The 20,852-nt window shown below is 39.2% G+C and overlaps 4 protein-coding genes across 4 annotated transcripts in view; 3 read left to right on the top strand and 1 right to left on the bottom strand.

Annotated features, from left to right (window-relative positions):
* tnn (tenascin N) overlaps positions 1-4,825 on the bottom strand; it is a 55,089-nt gene extending 50,264 nt beyond the window's left edge. The window contains exon 1 of the mRNA XM_028021376.1: positions 4,759-4,825. The gene's annotated coding sequence lies outside the window, so the exon portion shown is untranslated. The remainder of the gene's footprint in view (positions 1-4,758) is intronic.
* mrps14 (mitochondrial ribosomal protein S14) lies at positions 4,618-7,989 on the top strand. The gene is made up of 3 exons (XM_028021383.1): positions 4,618-4,749; positions 5,168-5,332; positions 7,585-7,989. The coding sequence occupies exons 1-3, from the start codon at positions 4,681-4,683 to the stop codon at positions 7,765-7,767; spliced, it is 417 nt and encodes a 138-aa protein (XP_027877184.1). The 5' UTR covers positions 4,618-4,680; the 3' UTR covers positions 7,768-7,989.
* Positions 7,990-8,741: 752 nt separating this feature from the next.
* Positions 8,742-12,395, top strand: cacybp (calcyclin binding protein). The gene is made up of 6 exons (XM_028021374.1): positions 8,742-8,893; positions 9,929-10,130; positions 10,258-10,354; positions 10,445-10,544; positions 10,830-10,924; positions 11,508-12,395. The coding sequence occupies exons 1-6, from the start codon at positions 8,876-8,878 to the stop codon at positions 11,668-11,670; spliced, it is 675 nt and encodes a 224-aa protein (XP_027877175.1). The 5' UTR covers positions 8,742-8,875; the 3' UTR covers positions 11,671-12,395.
* A 537-nt stretch (positions 12,396-12,932) lies between these two features.
* Positions 12,933-20,840, top strand: plk3 (polo-like kinase 3 (Drosophila)). The gene is made up of 15 exons (XM_028021373.1): positions 12,933-13,276; positions 14,144-14,251; positions 14,357-14,473; positions 14,953-15,082; positions 15,191-15,278; positions 15,656-15,751; positions 15,848-16,046; positions 16,173-16,299; positions 16,433-16,536; positions 17,540-17,660; positions 17,749-17,832; positions 18,177-18,339; positions 18,421-18,550; positions 18,642-18,752; positions 18,846-20,840. Exons 1-15 carry the CDS (start codon positions 13,061-13,063, stop codon positions 19,041-19,043), a joined length of 1,992 nt encoding a protein of 663 aa, XP_027877174.1. The 5' UTR covers positions 12,933-13,060; the 3' UTR covers positions 19,044-20,840.
* The last annotated feature ends 12 nt before the right edge of the window (positions 20,841-20,852 follow it).

Here is a 20,852-nt window from a genome sequence, read left to right as displayed (position 1 = left end):
ATCTAAGATATGATTTATCCATTTCATTTTTTACATATTTTACTGCTAGTGAGGTCTATATATGATTTATGGTGACAGGTTCATGTGTAAACTTGTCAAGGTCAAATGTTTGAATGCCCACCCACAAGGAACGTTTTGTTTATTGTTTACAAGCTGAGTAGCAGACATTAAAATGCCAAGCGGGAAGACACAGTCATTTGTAACCATGAATTTAATAGCTTAGTCGTGTGTGTTTGCCCCATCTATCTTACATTTCATCAGTGAGGCATTAAGATAAGAAAGCTATGAGATGCCAGCAGCAAATTAAACCGCTTCCCTCATCGTCAAACGCTTTTATAGCAGCCACAAAGAAAATACACAGACATCTGTTCCCATCACATTTTCATCTCAGTGTGGTATGGAGTAAATCAGACCGATGTTTGATCAGCCAAGGGATCCTTATTTGCTTTAATCAGCATGTTTGGGATGGGATGAAAGAATGAATAAACCGCTGTTACAGAGAATATTGTTGACTGACATCCGAGAACTTAGTGGTTTACTCTGGCAAATGAGAGTGCAAGTCTTCATCTTTAAAATAAACAATGTTCAGTTCTAAACATTTAGTGTGCTTTCTACTAATCCTATTTACAAAACTTTTGAAGGGTGCAATAAATAACAAAATGTTTTACTTTCACACTAATAATTGATTTGTTTTAAAAGGCAAATTTCTATGTAAGTATAAGAAGTTTGGTCATTTTGCATTTGCATTTACTTTACTCATTCAATGTGTTTTTTTGCAATTCTCACATGTATCCAGCATTCACAGTTGCTTCAGCATCAGTAGCATTATATCATTGGTTGACCATTGTTGTCCCCACGTTGGGCGCCACTTGTTGTTGCGCAACACCCCCCCCCTCCTTTCTGTCTCTACTCTCTCACTCTCGTACTTCCTCTTCTGAGAGGGGAGATGTGCTACCAGCTCTCCGTCTAACGGGTCCGTTGAGTTTCCTAAATCTGCTGGGATTTACCCTGTCCAGAACTGAAGTAAACTCTGTTTAAGCTGGTTTCGAGAAACGATTCGCCTGGTTATCTGACGGCCTACATCCAGGTGTCCCACCCTTCTTCCCCCTGTGAATTAGCCAGACTGAGCAGCCTACAGCCAACTAGTTTCACAGAGCACACCTGTTAACGGTCGCTCGTTCTCTATTTTGCAACTTGCATTTGTTATTGAACCAGGTAGGTTTTAGTGACTCGGTCGAGTCCCAAGGATGTTGTTTTAAATATGGGCTACCAGCAACCTAAAAACATTTTCCACTTTTTCCTCTCCAGAATCAAACATCACAGCTATTTTACAACCATCAAAGAACTTTAAGGTGACTCATTAACTGAATGTCCACAACATCTTTTAGATTTTCTTTATGCTAAATATTTTATTAGTAAGGCATTTTTGCAAGGGTCAGTACAGCTTAATTCAGTAGCAGAAATAATCAAATAAGTAAAATCAATCATCTAGTCTATCTTTCCCTACTGCTGACACTGAGAACTAAAAAAGGAACCTTAGAGCGAGACGGACGGAGTTTGGCGTTTCGAACCCCAGACCTGGCTTAATGATGAAGAAGGTGTGGCAGCAGGAGGAAGATGTTGATCGATGAAGGCCAGGATCTCCGCAGGTCTGATGAGCCTCCTCTCCGCATGGATGCTGAGGTCACACAGGACTTGGAGCTGGCAGGAAAAAAGGCACCAGTTCTTCTTCCTTGTCTTTGTCTTCATCTTTGTCTTTGGGGTCAGAACCCAGCCGATGAGAGAAGTGCGATTCGAAGCCACAGATTGTGGGCCAGACGGGTTGGTCTCCATGTGCAGGACAGTCTCCGGCTCCGTGGCCCCGGCTCTTCTTCAGCTGCAGAGTTCTTTGTCCATCTCGATCTTGGCTCGAAGCTGCCCGGAGGATCCAACGAACGGTTCCTCTTTTGCACCCACCTTTTATAGGGTTTATCCACCCCCCTGGTGCGCCTGCTGTCTGCTTAGACAGATGATCTCATATCCATCACTGTCTTACAGACATTTCCTGATGTCTGTGCCAATGTCTCAGGGTTGCTCAACCTCCTGTGTCCCTTGCCTGCACAACCTTTCACCTACTCTCTACCTCCAACATATCAGTGATGTTTAATTGCAGTTACACCTTTTTACACCATTTCAAGTTTAATGTCAAAATCACATTTATATCACATTTATTTTCTTTAGCTTCTCTGATTTAGCATTCATTTATAATTTTATAACCATAACTTATATCACATTTATTTTCTTCAGCTTCTCTGATCTATCATTCATTTATGATTTTATAACCATAACTTATTAATTATTCTTATTATAATCTTAATGTGAGTTATTACAGATGTTTTTCTGAAAAGAAACCAAGAATAATACATGATTCTAATTATTTACTACTAAAGTTACAGTTACTTGTTTTTCTTGTAGTTCCCACAAATATAAGTGTATTATTACAAGTAAACCAATATTCATATAAGTATTTTACTTTGAATCTTATCCAATTACTAATAATGTTTAGATTTAATTTTTTAAAACTTTCATGCTTTAAAATAGTCTCAACTATTTTTATAAATCTGCAGGCTGGAAACTTCCTCTTTTTCCAGGAAACCTGCTTTTCCTGTTTAATGACTCTCTCTGACTGACTATGATTTCTTATGATTAGATAGAAAAAAGTAGAATTAAAGCAAAGTTTGCATGAGACAAAAACAACACACACAACCAGATTTATTTTATTGACACTTAAGTCTACTGTTGGGCCTTGATATCACTTGAGTGATTCATTTTAAAGATAACTTTATTTATTATTACTGTTAAACTAACTTTATTGACACTTAAGTCTACTGTTGGGCCTTGATGTCACTTGAGTGATTCATTTTAAAGATAACTTTATTTATTATTACTGTTAAACTAAAATCTCCAGCATGGGGAAGTGGGATGAGCTCGGATTTTCTTGACACCATGCTCACTTGACTCCTGTCAGTTTTATGGATGATGCCACCTGTCTGCTGTTAATGTACATTTGCCTCTGAAGCACACTACACTAGTTTAACGTTGCGTGGCTTTGTTGTTCAGTCTCTCAAGTCCTGAGATCGCTTGTAAAGCCTGTAAATGCTCATCTATTTCCAGAAAATGCAACATAAACTCCACCAATTCCTCTTTCGAACTGACCAAACTAACGCAATTAGCCAACATGGTTATCAATCAGTAGCAAAGCCAGAGTGCAAGTACTCTAAAATCCACCCAACCTAAGTAGGATTTTAATTTTGTGTCATCTAAAAATAATAAATACCTCTTGCTTCTATTAAGTTGTAAAAAAGTGACTGAAAAAGGCATCAGTGAATCATTTTTAACCTATAAACTCTGAGGTTGATATCTGCTGGCAGAAGTTTAAGGGTCTGACATTTATCATAATGTTCAGAACTAGAAGTCCTGGAAGGTCAGCACTCACATCCTTTTCTGTTTTAGATGTCTCCGGGATTATTTTAGCCTTCTTGGTGATCTTGGAAAAGCCTTTAGAGGCGTTTCAGTTAAAGGCCAAAACATTCTGAGAGCCAAATAGCAGTTTAATTATGACGTAAAATGACAAATCTGTTTTTCCAAATTTCAAGAAACTTAAAAACATTTTGACCTTTGGGACAAACATAGAATGACTTAGGTTTTGTTACCATAATATTAACATAAAAAACGACTGTTACAACAAAAGACTGATTTTAACAGTCACTACTACTGTGCATTACCCACTGCTATTATTAATAAAACCATGTTACAGCTGTTTGAAATAAACTGGCTATTAAAACCAATTTTGTTTTATTATACGTTTTTAGAGCTTTTGTAAAAACAGTAATCTGTAAAGAGAGAGAGAGAGAGAGAGATCTGCAAGTGCATCCACTTTGTCATGTGTTAGTATTTATCCAAGAACGCATTCCCTCCGGGGTCCAAAATAACGAGGAAAGCTTAACTGAATCTATCATTTTGTTTCTTCTTCTCTCTATAAAACATAAAGACAGTATCCTGCTGAACTTGATAAAAAGAAACGTCAGAATACTACCTTACAAAAACGTATTCTCTTATTCTGCACGATCTGGGTGGATCTGCACTTCAAAGTACTCAAAATACAATTTTAATCAGATGTAATGTTCTTCACTCAACAGAAAATGTAAGGATTCTGCTCCTCCTGGCTAGTGGGAATGTCCTTGATGCCGTACTGTATATTGTGGAACTACATTGCCACCTAGTGGTTCCTAAGTAATACTACAATAATTTCCAATTCTTTTCAGATGAAGTTTCTAGGTATTTAATTAGTTTTCAGTGGATTGGGTTTGGGGTTACTCACAGGCTTCACAGTAGTGTTGGGATATCGGAATTGATATAAATCCAATTTAATCATTACAATGTGTGATTCAATCTTAAACACATTTCTTTTATCAATCTGTTAAAAGAAAACTGTGCATCTCTATTGGCAAGAGATAAAGCCTAAAACAGCAGTAACGTCCGCATTGCAGTGAGTACTCTATGTATAAATAACTTTAAAGTCCGAAACGCTAGTTTTAAGGTTTACATTTTGAAACAGAAGAATTAAATGATTATATTACCCTCCTAGCCACAGGGGGCAATATCTTCTATCTCCCTTTGGTAGTTCATCCTGGATCCATAATGGCGGCTAACAGAATAGCATGTATGGGTCTAAATGCCCTTTATTCCACCGTTTACGCACCGAAACAGGTAACTTACCTATTTTCAACACACATGTTGTGGCTTGCGTGTTATGAAGGAAGCCCTCGGTTCTTAGTCAGGAAAACTGAAAAAGTAACAGTGGAAATGTTAATTGTATGACTGGTTTTGTAACGCTAGGTTTCATAGAAACTGTTTAGATGTTAACTTACTGCACTGAAACTCACCTTTCTGTGTTGAGGTGGAGTAAAAGGACGTGTGCATGTGGCTTGGTTAGTGGTTAGTATGACTGGAAAAGCTTGACATAAATTCAGTAAATTTACCATTCTTCTCAACTTTCCATGATTCTTCAGCGCTGACGTATTGTGGCTTACCTTTCTTGTGGAGTGTGTTCGTCTGATATAATTTGGGGAAAAGCCTGGGCTGTTACTTGCACAGCTGGGACTAACTGCATGTTAATGATGGTCAGGCACTGCGGAGCTGCTGGGGAGCAGTGGACCAGCTGAGAAGTTACTACGTTGACTGGAGGATGCTGAGGGATGTCAAGAGAAGACAAATGGCCTTTGAGCATGCTGATTTGAGGACACGTATCAACGCACTGCGGAAGAACACCATCTTGCCCAAAGAAGTCCAGGTAGAGTTCTGTATTTGTACCAATATGTTCCTTATTGGAATTGATCAGACATCTGCAGCTGACCCAGAACGCTGTTGCTTACTGTTTCTCTAAAAAAATAGCACATCACACCAGTTCTAAAGTCTGTTGTCTTTGTATCACCTTCCAGACCATTCAGGTCTTTCGGTTTAAATCTTCCCAGAGTCAGATCCAAAGACGGAGAAGCTGCATTCAGTTTTTATGCACCACTTTCACAGTTTCCAGGAACAAGCTTCCTGAAAATGTAAAAATGCTATAACACTGATTTCCTTTAAATTAAGGCTAGAGACCCAGTTATTTAGAGTTACCTTTGATTTATAACTGAAACATTGTTTAAAGTGTTTATTCCAGTATTTGACGATGACGACATTTGAGACCATCTAATTTCCAGTTCTTGTTTGTTTTGTGTTTTTATCATTTAATTCACCTGGAGCTGAAATGTACTATACATATAAACTTACCATACCTTAGTTACAGGTAAAAGCCAGTAAATTAGAATATTTTGAAAAACTTGATTTATTACAGTAATTGCATTCAAAAGGTGTAACTTGTACATTATATTTATTCATTGCACACAGACTGATGCATTCAAATGTTTATTTCATTTAATTTTGATGATTTGAAGTGGCAACAAATGAAAATCCAAAATTCCGTGTGTCACAAAATTAGAATATTACTTAAGGCTAATACAAAAAAGGGATTTTTTAGAAATGGTGGCCAACTGAAAAGTATGAAAATGAAAAATATGAGCATGTACAATACTCAATACTTGGTTGGAGCTCCTTTTGCCTCAATTACTGCATTAATGCGGCGTGGCATGGAGTCGATGAGTTTCTGGCACTGCTCAGGTGTTATGAGAACCCAGGTTGCTCTGATAGTGGCCTTCAACTCTTCTACGTTTTTGGGTCTGGCATTCTGCATCTTCCTTTTCACAATACCCCACAGATTTTCTATGGGGCTAAGGTCAGGGGAGTTGGCTGGCCAATTTAGAACAGAAATACCATGGTCCGTAAACCAGGCACAGGTAGATTTTGCGCTGTGTGCAGGCGCCACGTCCTGTTGGAACCTGAAATCTCCATCTCCATAGAGCAGGTCAGCAGCAGGAAGCATGAAGTGCTCTAAAACTTGCTGGTAGACGGCTGGGTTGACCCTGGATCTCAGGAAACAGAGTGGACCAACACCAGCAGATGACATGGCACCCCAAACCATCACTGATGGTGGAAACTTTACACTAGACTTCAGGCAACGTGGATCCTGTGCCTCTCCTGTCTTCCTCCAGACTCTGGGACCTCAATTTCCAAAGGAAATGCAAAATTTGCTTTCGTCAGAAAACATGACTTTGGACCACTCAGCAGCAGTCCAGCTCTTTTTTTCCTTAGCCCAGGTGAGACGCTTTTCGCGCTGTTTCTTGGTCAACAGTGGCTTGACACGAGGTATGCGGCAGTTGAAACCCATGTCTTTCAAGCGTCTCTTGGTGGTGGATCTTGAAGCACTGACTCCAGCAGCTGTCCACTCCTTGTGAATCTCCCCCACATTTTTGAATGAGTTTTTTTTCACAATCTTGACTAGGGCGCGGTGATCCCTATCGCTTGTACACTTTTTCTGACCACAGTTTTTCCTTCCCTTTGCCTCTCTATTAATGTGTTTGGACACAGAGCTCTGAGAACAGCCAGCCTCTTCAGCAATAACCTTTTGTGTCTTTCCCTCCTTGTGCAATGTGTCGATGGTCGCCTTTTGGACAGCTGTCAAATCTGAAGTCTTCCCCATGTTTGTGTAGGCTTTAGAACTGGACTGAGAGACCATTTAAAGCCCTTTGCAGGTGTTTTGAGTTAATCAGCTGATTAGTTTGTGGCACCAGGTGTCTTCAAAAGTTAACCCTTACACAATATTCTAATTTTGTGACACACGGAATTTTGGATTTTCATTTGTTGCCACTTCAAATCATCAAAATTAAATGAAATAAACATTTGAATGCATCAGTCTGTGTGCAATGAATAAATATAATGTACAAGTTACACCTTTTGAATGCAATTACTGAAATAAATCAAGTTTTTCAAAATATTCTAATTTACTGGCTTTTACCTGTATTTGTAGAAAATAAATTAGTTAGTTATATTGTTTGTGTGGATTTATGGCTTCCAAAAGGGAGAAAAGTAAATATTACGAGGGTTTCCAATTACTAAAGCTATTAGTTAAGAACTCATTTTGTAAACTTTATTTTAATTTGTTTCCAGGAAATAGCAGACAAGGAGATTGCAGCACTACCCAGAGACAGCTGCCCTGTGAGGATACGCAACAGATGTGTGTTCACCTCCCGACCTCGGGGAGTGAAGAGAAGATGGAGATTGAGTCGTATTGTCTTTCGGCATTTAGCTGACCACAACCAGATGTCTGGAATCCTGAGGGCAAGGTGGTGACTGTGCCCTTGTTGGACTTGTTACACTGATCGTGTCATTATAAACCTGGCTGTTTGTCAGAAGGGAGGACATCAGCGTTTCAAACTTGTGGTAATTGTGCTGTTTACTGTATATTAATCAGCATTTGTTTTCCCCTGTTAAGTAAACTAAAATCAAAAAAAAAAAAAAAATTTTTGTTTCATTGTACACATTAAAGAGATGATTAAATCTTGCTACAAATTATGTTGCTCATAGATTGTTTTATTAAGATATACACAGATCATATCATAGTCTTATGAAAAACAAGACGTTGGCCTACTATTATACTATTGCATCTCCTTTTAATGTTAGAAATGCATTAAAAGCTTAGCAATGATTAAATATGGCTTCAATTCATTTTAAATAAGGTTTTGATAAATATAAAGTGCTATGTGGCTGAATATCTTTCTTTTCTTTCCTCTCTTCTGTCCTTCCCGGTTTTCTTTTGTTTACTTGTATTTTCTTGCTTCCTTGTTCCTTGTGTTCTTTCCTATCTTTCTTTCCTTGTTTGTTTCCTTCTTTAGCTGTCTTCCATTATTTCTTTCTCTGTTTTGCATTTTTACTTCAAATCAGACTTCTGTCAAAATATCTTCCATTAATTCATATTGAACTTTTGTATTTATATTTTACTATTAACACAAAGGACTGAGAAATCTAGAAATATCACTTTAAAAATGTATGAAATTTCAGAATAAAAAATTTGTAACCAAGCAGGTTATACAGTAGATGTCGACATCAAAATTGCAAGTAGGTTGCATTGTTCACATCACTTAATAATAATAATAACTATTATTATTATTAAGAATAATTCATCTAGCTATAATGCGCTTTTTAGGGCATTCAAAAACAATACTTTATTCAACAAGTTATTTATTATAATTGGTCCTAGTTATGTTAAGGGTGTCAATACTCATTCAGGCCAATGGATGGCGGTGTCAAACAATTGACCCTCATGAGCGAACAGCAGAAGTAGAGGACGTCATTTCCTGGGCCGGGCTGACGGGGTCCATAAGGCAAAGGAACCACTGTAGCAGCAGAGCTTCAGCAAGCCGGCTAACATCTGGTTACATCTCAGAAATACAAGGTCATAATGGATATAACGGAGCAGGTGAGCCTCTGTTAAAGTTTAGGCTTTAACATTCTGACAGAAAAATAATGTTTCAACTACCCGTAATTGAATTTATTTTACTTCCGCGATAGCATTTCATATTATATTAGTTAACTTTTACAAGTACACGGACAACGCTAAACTCTTATATTTACTGTTTCTTTCTTAAAACTCGAGTAATCTGTGCTTTATGATTCATTCTGATGTATTTTCTCCGTATGATTTTAGTATCCGCTGTGCGATGTGGCAGTGTGCGTTTGTATCTGAGATGCTAACTTAGCTTTTAGCTTCGAATGGAGTTTGCCAGAACATTCTAGCAACTTTTAGCTAGCAGGAGACACCAATGCGCAGCCTCTTGACCTACGGCTTCTAACTGCCATAGCAACGAAATAAAGTCACATGATTTAATACATATTCCTAAAAATATTGCTTGTAATGGGTTTAGTGACCAGTATCCTGTATCTAGACACTTCTTGCTGCTAAAAGAAAAGAAGGGAGCAGATTTCTCAAATCTATATTTATTTATAAGATTTGGTTGTGTATTTACCTGGTGTCATCTGCTTATGAGTAAATTGATTATTCTGGGTTCAGTATTTATTTATCGGTATTTTAAATAAATTTCAAAGTGTATGGCAATGTTTTCCATTTAAGCCATTGGAAGTGTCCGAAAATCCGAAAGCTTTTTGGTCCATCAGGACAGATAATATTTAACACCTAAAATTTTAAGATATTTGTATTTTAGGCAAATTAGTTTACTGTATACAGAAACACTTGAAGATGGCGAAAGTATGCTTAAAATTGAGTTTGTAAGTGGGCTGTATTAGATTAGAATTGATTTCTGCCTGCCTTTTTAATATACGATTTTTTTATAATTGTGTAATGGCTGCTGATGAATGGCTTAAGTTATTATCTATGCTAGATTATTAAATAATATAACCCTTTGTTTTTTACGTTCTCTCAACAATCCGTACTTAGTTGTAAAATGGCTTTCCACTGTATGGAATATAAAACTCCCTTTGTTTTTGTCCAATACAGATCACTCAGCTAGAAGCTGACTTGCAGGAGTTGAGCTCCCTCTTGGAAAAATCAGAGAGGAAAAGGGTACAGGACATCTTGCAGCAGGAACAGAAGAAGGTGGAGAAAGAACTTGCAACCAAACGACTGCAGCAGGCTAAGAGAGAGGCAGACCCATCTGCAGTGTCCAAAGCAGCATACACCGTGAAGATCACCAGCTATGGTATGTCTGTTTAAAATGGATTTATTATCAGTTTAACTGCATTCAAGATCTTGAGAAGATTTCTTTTTTTTAAAACAAACTGTTTAGTTTTTTGATAACTGTGACACTTTACTCATCCTCCCTGCAGCATGGGATCAGTCGGAGAAGTTTGTGAAAATTTACCTGGATTTGAAAGATGTGCACAAAATTTCAGCAGAAAATGTAGAAGTGGACTTCACAGAAAGGTAACGCAGTAATCAACAAATATTATCTGCTCTGTTTATTCTTCATGTGACAAATTATATCGTTACAATTTCTCATTGTTCCTCTTGCAGGTCATTTTCGGTGCTAATTAAAGACCTAAATGGCAAAAATCATCAGATGACTGTCCTTAACCTGCTGCATCCGATTGATGAAAAGGACAGCTACAAAAAGGTCAGTAAAACTAGAAATACAAAGATATGCATATTTTCCTATCCAGGTATTTTTTTGAGCAATTTATCAATTTTCTTCTGTCCTACACATAAAGGCCTGCCCATTTATCTCTGGTGTACCTGGTATTATCCAGCATGCTACAAATTAAACAGCTAGTTTGAGGCAAAAACTCCTATAATGTTGTATGTTGTATACCATTTCAAATGAACAGGGCTGCTATGTTTTTACACCATATTTTTATATTTGGGGATTTTTGCGTAACTTGAATAATTTTGTTTCTTTCAGGTAAAAACAGACATGTTGTTGATCATGTTAAAAAAGCAGACAACAAAGAAGTGGGAGTGCCTTACAGCAGTGGAGAAACGGTCAAAAGAGAAGGAGTACGTTCAAAATGCATCTGTAGACTTTAAGTTAAGAATTTTTTTTGTTTAGGCAGAAATCGAGGTCATAATGAATTTCAGTAGCTTGTGAGATACTGTAATGCATTATGAACATAGTTATAAAACAACAAATCTTTTAACTATTCAAGCCATGTGCAAAGTTGGGAGAGACATACCTGAAAGACTTGAAGATGTCCATTAAGTCATGCTGAATACAACGGCATACCTTCTCAGAATTTTAGATGCTCTTATTACTTTGCTTCACTATTATGCACGACGTTTGTGTTGGTCTATCGCATAAAACCCCATTATTGGTGTCTGTGTTTGATGAAACGTGGAAAAACATGGTAAATGAGGACTTCTCTTTGGCAATTCTACAAATGTACAATTTCACATCTAAATTTTTATTTTTATTTTGTACACTTTTAGATAAGTTACCAAATATATCTGTGCCACGTATTTGCCATCATCTACTCTCATCCTCATCCAATGACGTGAACAGCTGAGAGAACCACACATATGAATAGAATATGCTATGCAATTACAATATGAATTACAATATTTTCCTGCTCTGCCTCAACAGCAAACCCTCTATGGAAGAGAACGCAGACCCCAGCGATGGCCTCATGAGCATGTTGAAGAAGATTTATGACGATGGAGATGATGAGATGAAGAGAACTATCAACAAAGCCTGGACAGAGTCGCAAGACAAGAAGAAAAGAGGGGATGATATGATGGACTTCTAAACATTTCTCATTTTTTTCTGCAGTGTGACCAAATTAGAGCTTTAAAGATAAAGAGTGCATGACCTAAATATGAAAAAGTAGAGCTCATGTCATTGGAGAGTATTATACAGTCCTTCAATAAATTGATTTTGGTTCTGTATGATCTTACGCCAGTCATGAGCTCTAATAAATTAATATTACTGTATTGTAAAGAAAAGCTACGTCCAGCAGATGGCGCCCTTCACTCAGTGATCGGTCATTATTGCTCGTTTAAGATTTTCCAACACTCGAGGAGTAAATTGTGGGTAGTGTAGTCTGTGTCCATTTCTTCACAGGATGACAGGTTTGTAACGTGCCAAAGTCACGCCTCAGTTTTCCCATAAGTAAAAACATCCAGGAGTGAATTCATATCCTCAAAAACATAATTCTTCTTTTTAGAATGTTATGTTCGTCTCTATTGCAACTGAAATGAAAACAATATGTAATTCCTCAATTCATCATTTACATTTTGTTCTTGTTGGATAGTTTTTATTAAATGTGTAGAGTTAGACTGTTTTTAATTGTGCTCACGTTTCCAAAATATACAAGTGTACATCTTAATTTCGCTCTTTGCTATACTGTTTTGTTTTTCTGTCATCAGACTTGTCATCATAACATTCAACAAAGATGACACTTGAACCCTCTTCCGTGTTCAGCTGTTTTTTGTTTACATTTCCCTGTTATGCTACATAAAGGGGTACGTCGTTTCTTTGGCATTTATATTGTATTTGCTATATTTCAAAACCCTTACATTTATGAATAGAGAATATTACGTTTTTGCACGTTTTCTCCATCAGGTGGCAGCCTTCTGTAAAACTTGGCAGATTTTGACTCGGGGGAATTCTGGGCTTTTTATGAAGCAGTTTACACTGTGCTGTTGTTTTTATAGTCTTGGGAATAGTAGCAGCTCTTTTAGCGTCTTTAATTGCGTTTCACAAACTTGCTGACGTGTTGACGATTTGTCCATAAAGGTATGTATCAGTTAACATTTGATTATGAGATTAAGTAAATGTCGGATTACTTACAACAACAAAACCAAAAAAACGCTGAAATGACGATTAATATCAGAATTTAGACCTAATTTTGTAAACCGTTGTGGATGTTATGTTTTGTTATGTATTGGTTCATTCATATATCTCATGCATCCATATTTCAGTGAGACTAGCTGAGCAAATCATCTGGACTTTCTCCTCCTGTCTCCCTCCGCCCCAACCCGTGACGTCACGGTCGACTATAAAGCCTCGCAGATCTGTGTCCAGACACGCCAGATGGAGAAAACCGGAGCGGAGGGAATTAGCACACAGCATCATAGTTCTTTCTGAGAAATACGCAGGAGGAAGGATTTGGACACAACATTTGATTGAGACGTTTAATGGATTCCGGCTGTTATAACGCGGCGCAGCGTATTTCGTGCCACAACATGAACGCGGATTTAATCAAGCCTGTCGCGGAGCGCGGACACCACCAGTCCTCCGCCTCGACGAAGAACAGCAGGAATAAACCAGAGCACGGCAAACCCGAGCTGGCTCAGGTGGTGACGGACCCCAAGACGGGAAGGTCCTACAGTAAAGGGAAGCTTCTGGGCAAGGTAAGGCAGAGCTGATTAGTCCATGCGCTCCAATCCTGTTCCACCAGTTCGCGACAGATCCATCTAGAAGCTGAATAAATTATGAGTTGAGACGCAGATTAGGAGTCATGGTGAAGTATGTTCCATGTATGTTGGTTATTGGGGAGGATTTCGAGAGAACCTCGTGGTGGATGTACAAAATCTAACCTACATATCCCCCACCTGCTGTGCGGGTTTTTGATGAATGAATCAGACGCAAGGTGTGCCCAGCTCCTGTTTGCAACACCTTGTATATATAAAAAACAATCTCAGAAATGACTGAGCAGAACATTCCTCGCGTTTTTTTGACCTTATCTGGGTTCTTTTTGTCTCATTCCTCCTAATGTAGTCATGCTGAAATATTTCCGCCACAAAGAAGCGGGTTTTTTTTTTCTTTTTATCTATTTTTTTTTCCTCAACGTGTTGCTCCATCATGTCATGTATGTGCTGCGGCGGAGGGCTGTGAGCCAGACTCCCCCCTCCTCCTGCCGCAGAGCTGGAAACCTCTCCGTCACTTTCACGGTTAATGAATGCAGCAGTGCGGTGTGCTTCATCCTTCACATCTTCCCCCGGCATGTGGAGACATGATCGCATCAAGAAGATGCAGCAATAAACCCTCGATTGTCTGATTCAGACCCCAAAAGTGCCGCTTGACTTGCGTTTAGAAATGATCCTCTGAGTAGATCGGCCTTGTTTTTATGAAGCTGCTAAATTACAGATGGTGAATCGTTTTAATTGCTCAGTCCTAAGCTATTGATCCTCAGCTGAAAGGCTTTGCCAGGGAGGCTGATTTATTTATGACCATTGCAGGGTTTCAACCATTTTAACCCATGACTGTGCTTTCCAAAGGGTGGCTTTGCACGATGCTATGAGATGACAGACCTTTCCAACAACAAAATGTATGCTGTGAAGGTGATTCCACAGAGCAGGGTCTCCAAACCACACCAGAGGGAAAAGGTACACGCATCTCATTATGCTGGAGTCCATTGCGTAATCTTGAATCTGTTGAACGGCAGGATCTGAAACGTGTTCACTAACCCATCTGTATTTACATTTTACCAGATTACGAATGAGATCGACCTGCACAGGTCCCTGTCACACAAGCATGTAGTGAAATTCTCCCATTATTTCGAGGACCATGAAAACATCTACATATTCCTGGAGCTCTGCAGTCGGAAGGTGAGACGCTGGAATTCTCCGGAATGATTTGGTGCAGTTTCTTAAATCAAATGTTTTTTTTTCAATCCTTCATCAATTTCTGTCAAATTTCCATTCTGCTTCTCAAATTTTGACAGATTAAGAGCTTTCATTTATGTATGTTACTTGAGGGATATAGTTGAAGAGAGGGAGAGGAGAACACCAGTAGCATTAGTAGTTTCTGAAGCCATCAGAAAAATAACTTCACAAGAATATTGTACTTTATGCATCAAAGTTGGATTTGAATATCTAACAAACTGTATCACTGAGTTGTATGAAAGCATAGCTAAAGTTATGGTATTTGACAAACAACTTATTGATAAGCCCCAGAGAGTTAAAGAAACAACCAACTTGAAAGCAGTTGTCTGAACTTTGACTTCTCATACAGATACTGTAATGAATGTGTGTTTTTTTGAAGAACCGCAGGGTTTGACTGTCTTCTCGTTGTTTTCTCTCTTTAGTCTCTGGCCCACATTTGGAAGGAGAGACGTACTCTGACGGAGCCAGAGGTGAGATATTACCTCAGACAGATCATATCCGGCCTGAAGTACCTCCACAGCCGGGGGATCCTGCACAGAGACCTCAAACTAGGTATGTGACTGAAACTGCACTAAGGCATCCCGGTAATCTGATGCTGCTTTAGTTGTGTACATGTCCTCCGTGGAATGCCGTCTTAATAAAGGCATTTGTCCCTTTCAGGTAACTTCTTCATCAATGAGAACATGGAGTTGCGGCTTGGCGATTTTGGCCTCGCTGCCAAGTTGGAGACGGTTGAACAGAGGAAAAAGTGAGTGCTTGATTTAAAACAAAATCTTTGAATACTAAAAATAATTGGAGCACATTTGAGTCATTTTTCCGGCAAGACCAAATTGGCCTTTTTTTTTGCTCAAAGTAGCTTAACCTAAAACCATTACCTCAGTTACTAAGCAGTTTCCTCCTCCCACTGCTTTCCTCCTGCAAGTACCTGCCCGAACCAGTTTCCAAGTGGCAGTTGAATGTAGGGCTTAGATCAGAGTTTCAGTACTTTGAGATCTTCCTGTGGCATACCAGAATGAGTGTAGCAGGAAAAAACAAAAGACTTCGGCTCGTTCTCTTTGACACTGTTGCATAATAGAAACTGTTTTGAATTCTACTCGGTACTCAAACATGCACCTGTTTTCTCAGAACCATCTGTGGAACTCCTAACTACTTGGCCCCCGAGGTGCTAAACAGGCAGGGCCACGGCACGGAGTCGGACGTTTGGTCGCTCGGTTGCGTCATGTGAGTTTGGTTTAGTGGCTCCGCAGACGTCGCGTACTGAAATTATTTTTTTTAGTGCGAAACTGACCAATGGTGTTTCTGGTTTCATCTTCATAGGTACACGCTGATGTGCGGCAACCCTCCCTTTGAAACACTCGACTTGAAAGAGACGTACAAGTGTATAAAGGAAGTCCGATACACTCTCCCCTCCACAATCTCCCCCGCTGCACAGAAACTCATCTCTAGCATCTTGCAGAAAAACCCCAGTGACAGACTAACTCTGGATCAAATTCTCAACCATGAATTCTTCTCCAAAGTATGTCATTTCCCAGCACTGTCACAGTTTGCATAATAACGTATATGCTATCATCTCATGATTAGCGTCTTTGTTGTTCCATGACAAAGATTAACCTTTTTCCTTGTTTTCTCTCTTCATTTTCAGGGTTTCACCCCTGACAAACTCCCTCCCAGCAGCTGTGTAATGGTACCAGAGCTCCATCCGCCAAGCCCTGCCAAGAAATTCTTCACTAAAATGGCAAAGAGCTTCTTTGGCAAGAAAAAGGCAAAAGGTAAGCGGCACAGTCACTGAGCAGTTTTAAATATAGCCTTAAAAGCTAATGAACCTACTGGACCGCATTCAGGCTTTTGGCTTGAAGCCTTTCAAAGGGCCGTGGCTCATTAGAACCGCAATTCTCTTCACAGCAGAGAAGATTCCATGTGAGGAAAAAGACGACAAAGACATTTCCAAGCTGGTGTCGGGCATTGTAAAGTGTTCCATAAGCTACAAAACAGTGGGAGCCAATGAGGTACGTCTTATTGCCTTTTTTTTTTTTGTATGTGATTTAAATGTTCCCTTGCTCTTCCAAGCAAATGGCAACCTAGTTTAATTAAAAGAAGAAGAACTGGCAAGTCATTCTGGCAGCTGAAACTCAAAGCTGGCACAGTATCACATGCTAAGACCTCAGTATACATGGTGTTGAAGTGGGGAGCAGTAGATTTCTTTTAATATGAAGGGTAGTTTCTTTTTCAAAATTGTTTGAAATGCATTCACCAAAAAGATAATTAAGAGTAAACACAAGGTGACTATATAAAGTTTTGGATATTTGCATACAAGTTATTGTTAGAGGCATTTAAGTAAAAAATTTGCCACAGACGACTTGTGCTAGATGCTTATTGTGAGACTTGATGTGGGTTTTTTTTGTTTTTCTTTAAATCATTAAGGGGGGAGCTAATTTTGAGGTCTGTTTAAACACTTTTATTTGAGAACACATGCACACGATGTGCTCATTATGAAAGGTGGTTATCAACCACCGGGACACACTAAATGCCACAGCAGCAGGATGCTCAGTTGGCCCATCCCCTAAACTGACTGGTCCAGCTTCTATTTATAGAGCCACATTGTTTTGTTCTAAGAACTGGATGTTTCCTTGATCAGTGTACTTGGAATGATTAACTGGAATTTAACTTTTTTTTTTGTTTTGTTTTTAATCTCAACTGTGACAGATGATTCCAAACAAATTACTGTGGTCATATGGCATTGCGCTTTAAAGCCATTTCACCTCTTTGCATCTTGCATTTGCAAGCTTAAAGCAAAACCCAATGGCGTGCCAGTCATTTATGATGCAGTAGATGTTGCAACATTGCTGCAGGAGCTGGAAGAGTTTGCAAGCATTGACTCATTCTCGATCTAGAGCATGTCTGCAGTTGCCTTTCTCTAACCTGGGATTATTCCTTCATTCTCTGTGACCTGTATTTATTATTATTTATTTAATGCAGAATGTGTCATTAATCATGATGTTTTCCTTTCAGGGACCTTCTCCTACTGATCAGCCGGTCAGTCCCGTGCCCCTAGAACAAACTCCTGCTGAGGAGGAATCCAGGAAGTCAATCTCCCGCTCCTTCAAGGGAACCATGGCCAGCAGCACTGAACGTAGGTTTTTGTTCAAGTCTGATTTTCTGACTTTCTCTCACTTTGCTTGCTTATTTTGTAATGGGCATTTTCTTGTTTTCCCCACCAGCCTGTGAGGATGTCCTGACTCCTGCTGCTGTGGCTGAAGCTGCCATGAAGGAGCTGAAGAACTGCCTGGCCACCATGCCTGCAGGTGAGTTTGGAAAGCTGGGTTATAATTAGTATTCGATTTGTAGCAAAGAAATGAAAGGCTGCTTACCTTAATGTGAAGCATCGGGTAGTGATGCCAAATCATTAACGTAAATAGGAGCTTGTCTGGGCTAATTTGTTTCCCCTCTGACCTTTTTTTTAAATTTTTTTTCTTTTCCCTGCTCCTTTGCCCTCAGTCCTTGAAATATCTGCTGACTAAAGCATCTCAACACTTTTTAAGCCATGCACCTTTTATTGCATTAATGGCGTTGATAAGATGCCAACTTGTGGACTCTAAATAACAGCAGGTTTCTTAACCCGATCTTTTCTAATTCACCTTCTCCCCAGCTACCAGAAACCCGCCCTGCTTGTCCAGGCCTCAGTCTTTCCTTTGGGTCACAAAATGGGTCGACTACTCCAACAAGTATGGTTTTGGATACCAGCTCTCCAACCAAAGCATCGGTGTGCTCTTCAATGAGGGAACGCATCTTAGCCTCTGTGACCAACGCAAGTAAGTGGCTCAGATGATGTTTAAAAACGTCAGAGTTGACTTTTAAAAGATTTTTATCTAATAAAATTCCCTTCCCAACAGGACGGTTCACTACTGCTTGACCAACAACAAACACTTCACATTCCCAACCCAGTCGCTCCCTGAGCAGCTTCGCAGCCAGAAGCAGATTGTTGAACTCATGGCCAACTACATGGAGCAGAACCTGATGGAGGTATGAAGCTTTTGTCTGCAACTGTACAATTAAAGTAAACCAGCAGAATGGAGTCAAAGACGAGCTAACCAAACATTTCTATTCCTCCCAGGGTGGGGATCTTCCTTGTGAGGAGCAAAGCTCCGGACCCCCTCCTCTGCTGCTTCAGTGGGTCAAGACCGACCATGCTCTTGTCATGCTCTTCAACAATGGCACCCTGCAGGTTGGAGCAAGCTCACAGATTCTAAAACGGAGCAAGTTGTTAAAAGCTTAGTCTCGCCTTTGCTTAAATCTGTTTTCAACTCTTTCCTTTCAGGTGAACTTCTACACCGACCACACAAAGATCATCCTGTGCAAGTCGTCTGACGACGCCTACCTGCTCACCTACATCAGCCGGGAGCGCGTGTCGTACACGTACCTCCTCAGCATGCTCAATGAGATGGGCTGCACTGTTGAGCTACGTCACCGACTCAGATATGTGGTCCAGCTGCTCCAACACCACACTGACGCCTGAGAACAGAGCTCTGTCTTACAGGCTGAGTGGCAGATACTTCAAAAGCAGCCAGACCAGTTACTGACTTTGTTTTTGTTTCCCTTACTAGGCCTTTGCTAGTTTTTGTTGACTTTTTTAAGGCAGTGCAGAGGGCAGGTGAAGCCTGTTTTAACTGATGAAAACCTGCTCAATTTGACGGAGTTACAATCTTTCCTGGACTTCTGTTGCCAGGGTGATTGGTTTGAATGACCTTGATGACATTGAGCGATGGTGAAGTTACCCAAAGAAGCATCTGCCCGAAGGGTTTGTGCCTACCAGTTTTTGCCTCAAAAGGTATCCACTTGGAAGGTTTTGATACCTGAAAGAAGAGATTTTTTTACCTTGTCTGAAACGATGGGAAGCGAACATGAAAACCCGCTTAACTCTCCTTTACTCACTCAAAACTATTGCTTCTTGCTGATCTTTGTGCACCAATGACCCTGCAGCCTTTCAGTTGATTGACTGTGCAGGCACGGTTTCTCAAAGGTTCCTAAACACTAAAACAAAACTGTTCAAATTGCTTGCAAATGAAAAGGGTTGATCTTGTGGTTGAAATGCAGTGAGGCTCTGTTTTTTTTTTTTTTTTTTTTTATTTATTTAAAAAAAAAAGAAGCATTTCAGCAGCAAGTTCTCCCTCCCTGAAGATTGCAACTGTGATTTTTTTCTTTTTAAAGCTGAGTTGCTTTCGGATTTAAGAATAGTTTGACTTGAGAGAGAGAACCTCCTTCCCTCAGTCGACTTCTGGCCTTTATGGAATGTGGCGCACATTCTTTTTTTCTTTTTTTTTTCTTTCTGAAGATGAGCCAACAAAAGATCACTTAAGATCTGAACCTCACACGCACAATATTTTCAGGCTCATTAAATGAAGGCGAAACTAAGTCATTGCTTATTTTGCTGCAATGTCACTTTTTTTTTTTTTTCTTTTCAATGCAAATTTCACTGATGCGGTACGCAAGATGCTACAGGGACAAACACTGTTTTGCACTTTTATTTGCTTTATTTTCTTTGACTACCTTTTTTTTTTTTTTTTTTACTCACGTGTTAAATTTTATTAGATTTTAACAAAATATTAAATGTTTCGGTTTTTAAAAAAAAATTATTCCGCTTTAAATTCACTTGCAATAGATGAATGTGTGTCCTCTACACAAGTGCCAGGAAACGAGGCTGCGTTCTTTACGAACCTGAGGGTGTGGAGGTTTGGATAAAAGTGCCTTTCTGAGGGATGTCTGTATAGTGCAATAACAACCCTTTGATGAATGTCAAGCTGGCTACATGCAAGATTTCAGATGGGTTTTTAAAGGTGGAGTTTACTTTTGCACTTCGAGCCAAGTAGCAAAAGTAAATCCAATAGCACTACACTCTCACTACCTGGTATAAGCTTTTAGAACAATTGTTAGTAAGTATATAGTCCAATAATATCCACTATGGAAAAAAGAAGACATTGTATTCTGTTGTACTGTACTGTAATCCTTCTGGTTTACATTGCTTTCTTGATCCAGAGTTGTATCCTTAAAACTGTGACCTGGAATGCAAGTATTGCCTACATGTGTTCCCCAAAAACACCCAGTGTTGTGAAAGCCATCTGCCAATTCAGAAGAGTCTTTATTTTTTGGCACATAATGTCTTTATTTATTTTTTTTATTTATACATGTTCTTTTTTTTATTTATTGTGTAAATGTTGCGGTATTGACACTAGGAAATGTTCAATTCCGGTCACCTGTTTTGTATGTCATGTTTTGGGGGAAAAATGGGACAAAAATAAAGTTTATTGAAAATTAATTTACTTTGCTT

This window comes from Xiphophorus couchianus, chromosome 6 (assembly GCF_001444195.1).
Source record: "Xiphophorus couchianus chromosome 6, X_couchianus-1.0, whole genome shotgun sequence".
In the NCBI taxonomy this organism is placed as follows: Eukaryota; Metazoa; Chordata; class Actinopteri; order Cyprinodontiformes; family Poeciliidae; genus Xiphophorus; species Xiphophorus couchianus.
Note: the sequence above shows the minus strand (reverse complement) of the source record. Positions and strands in the feature narration are given on the sequence as shown.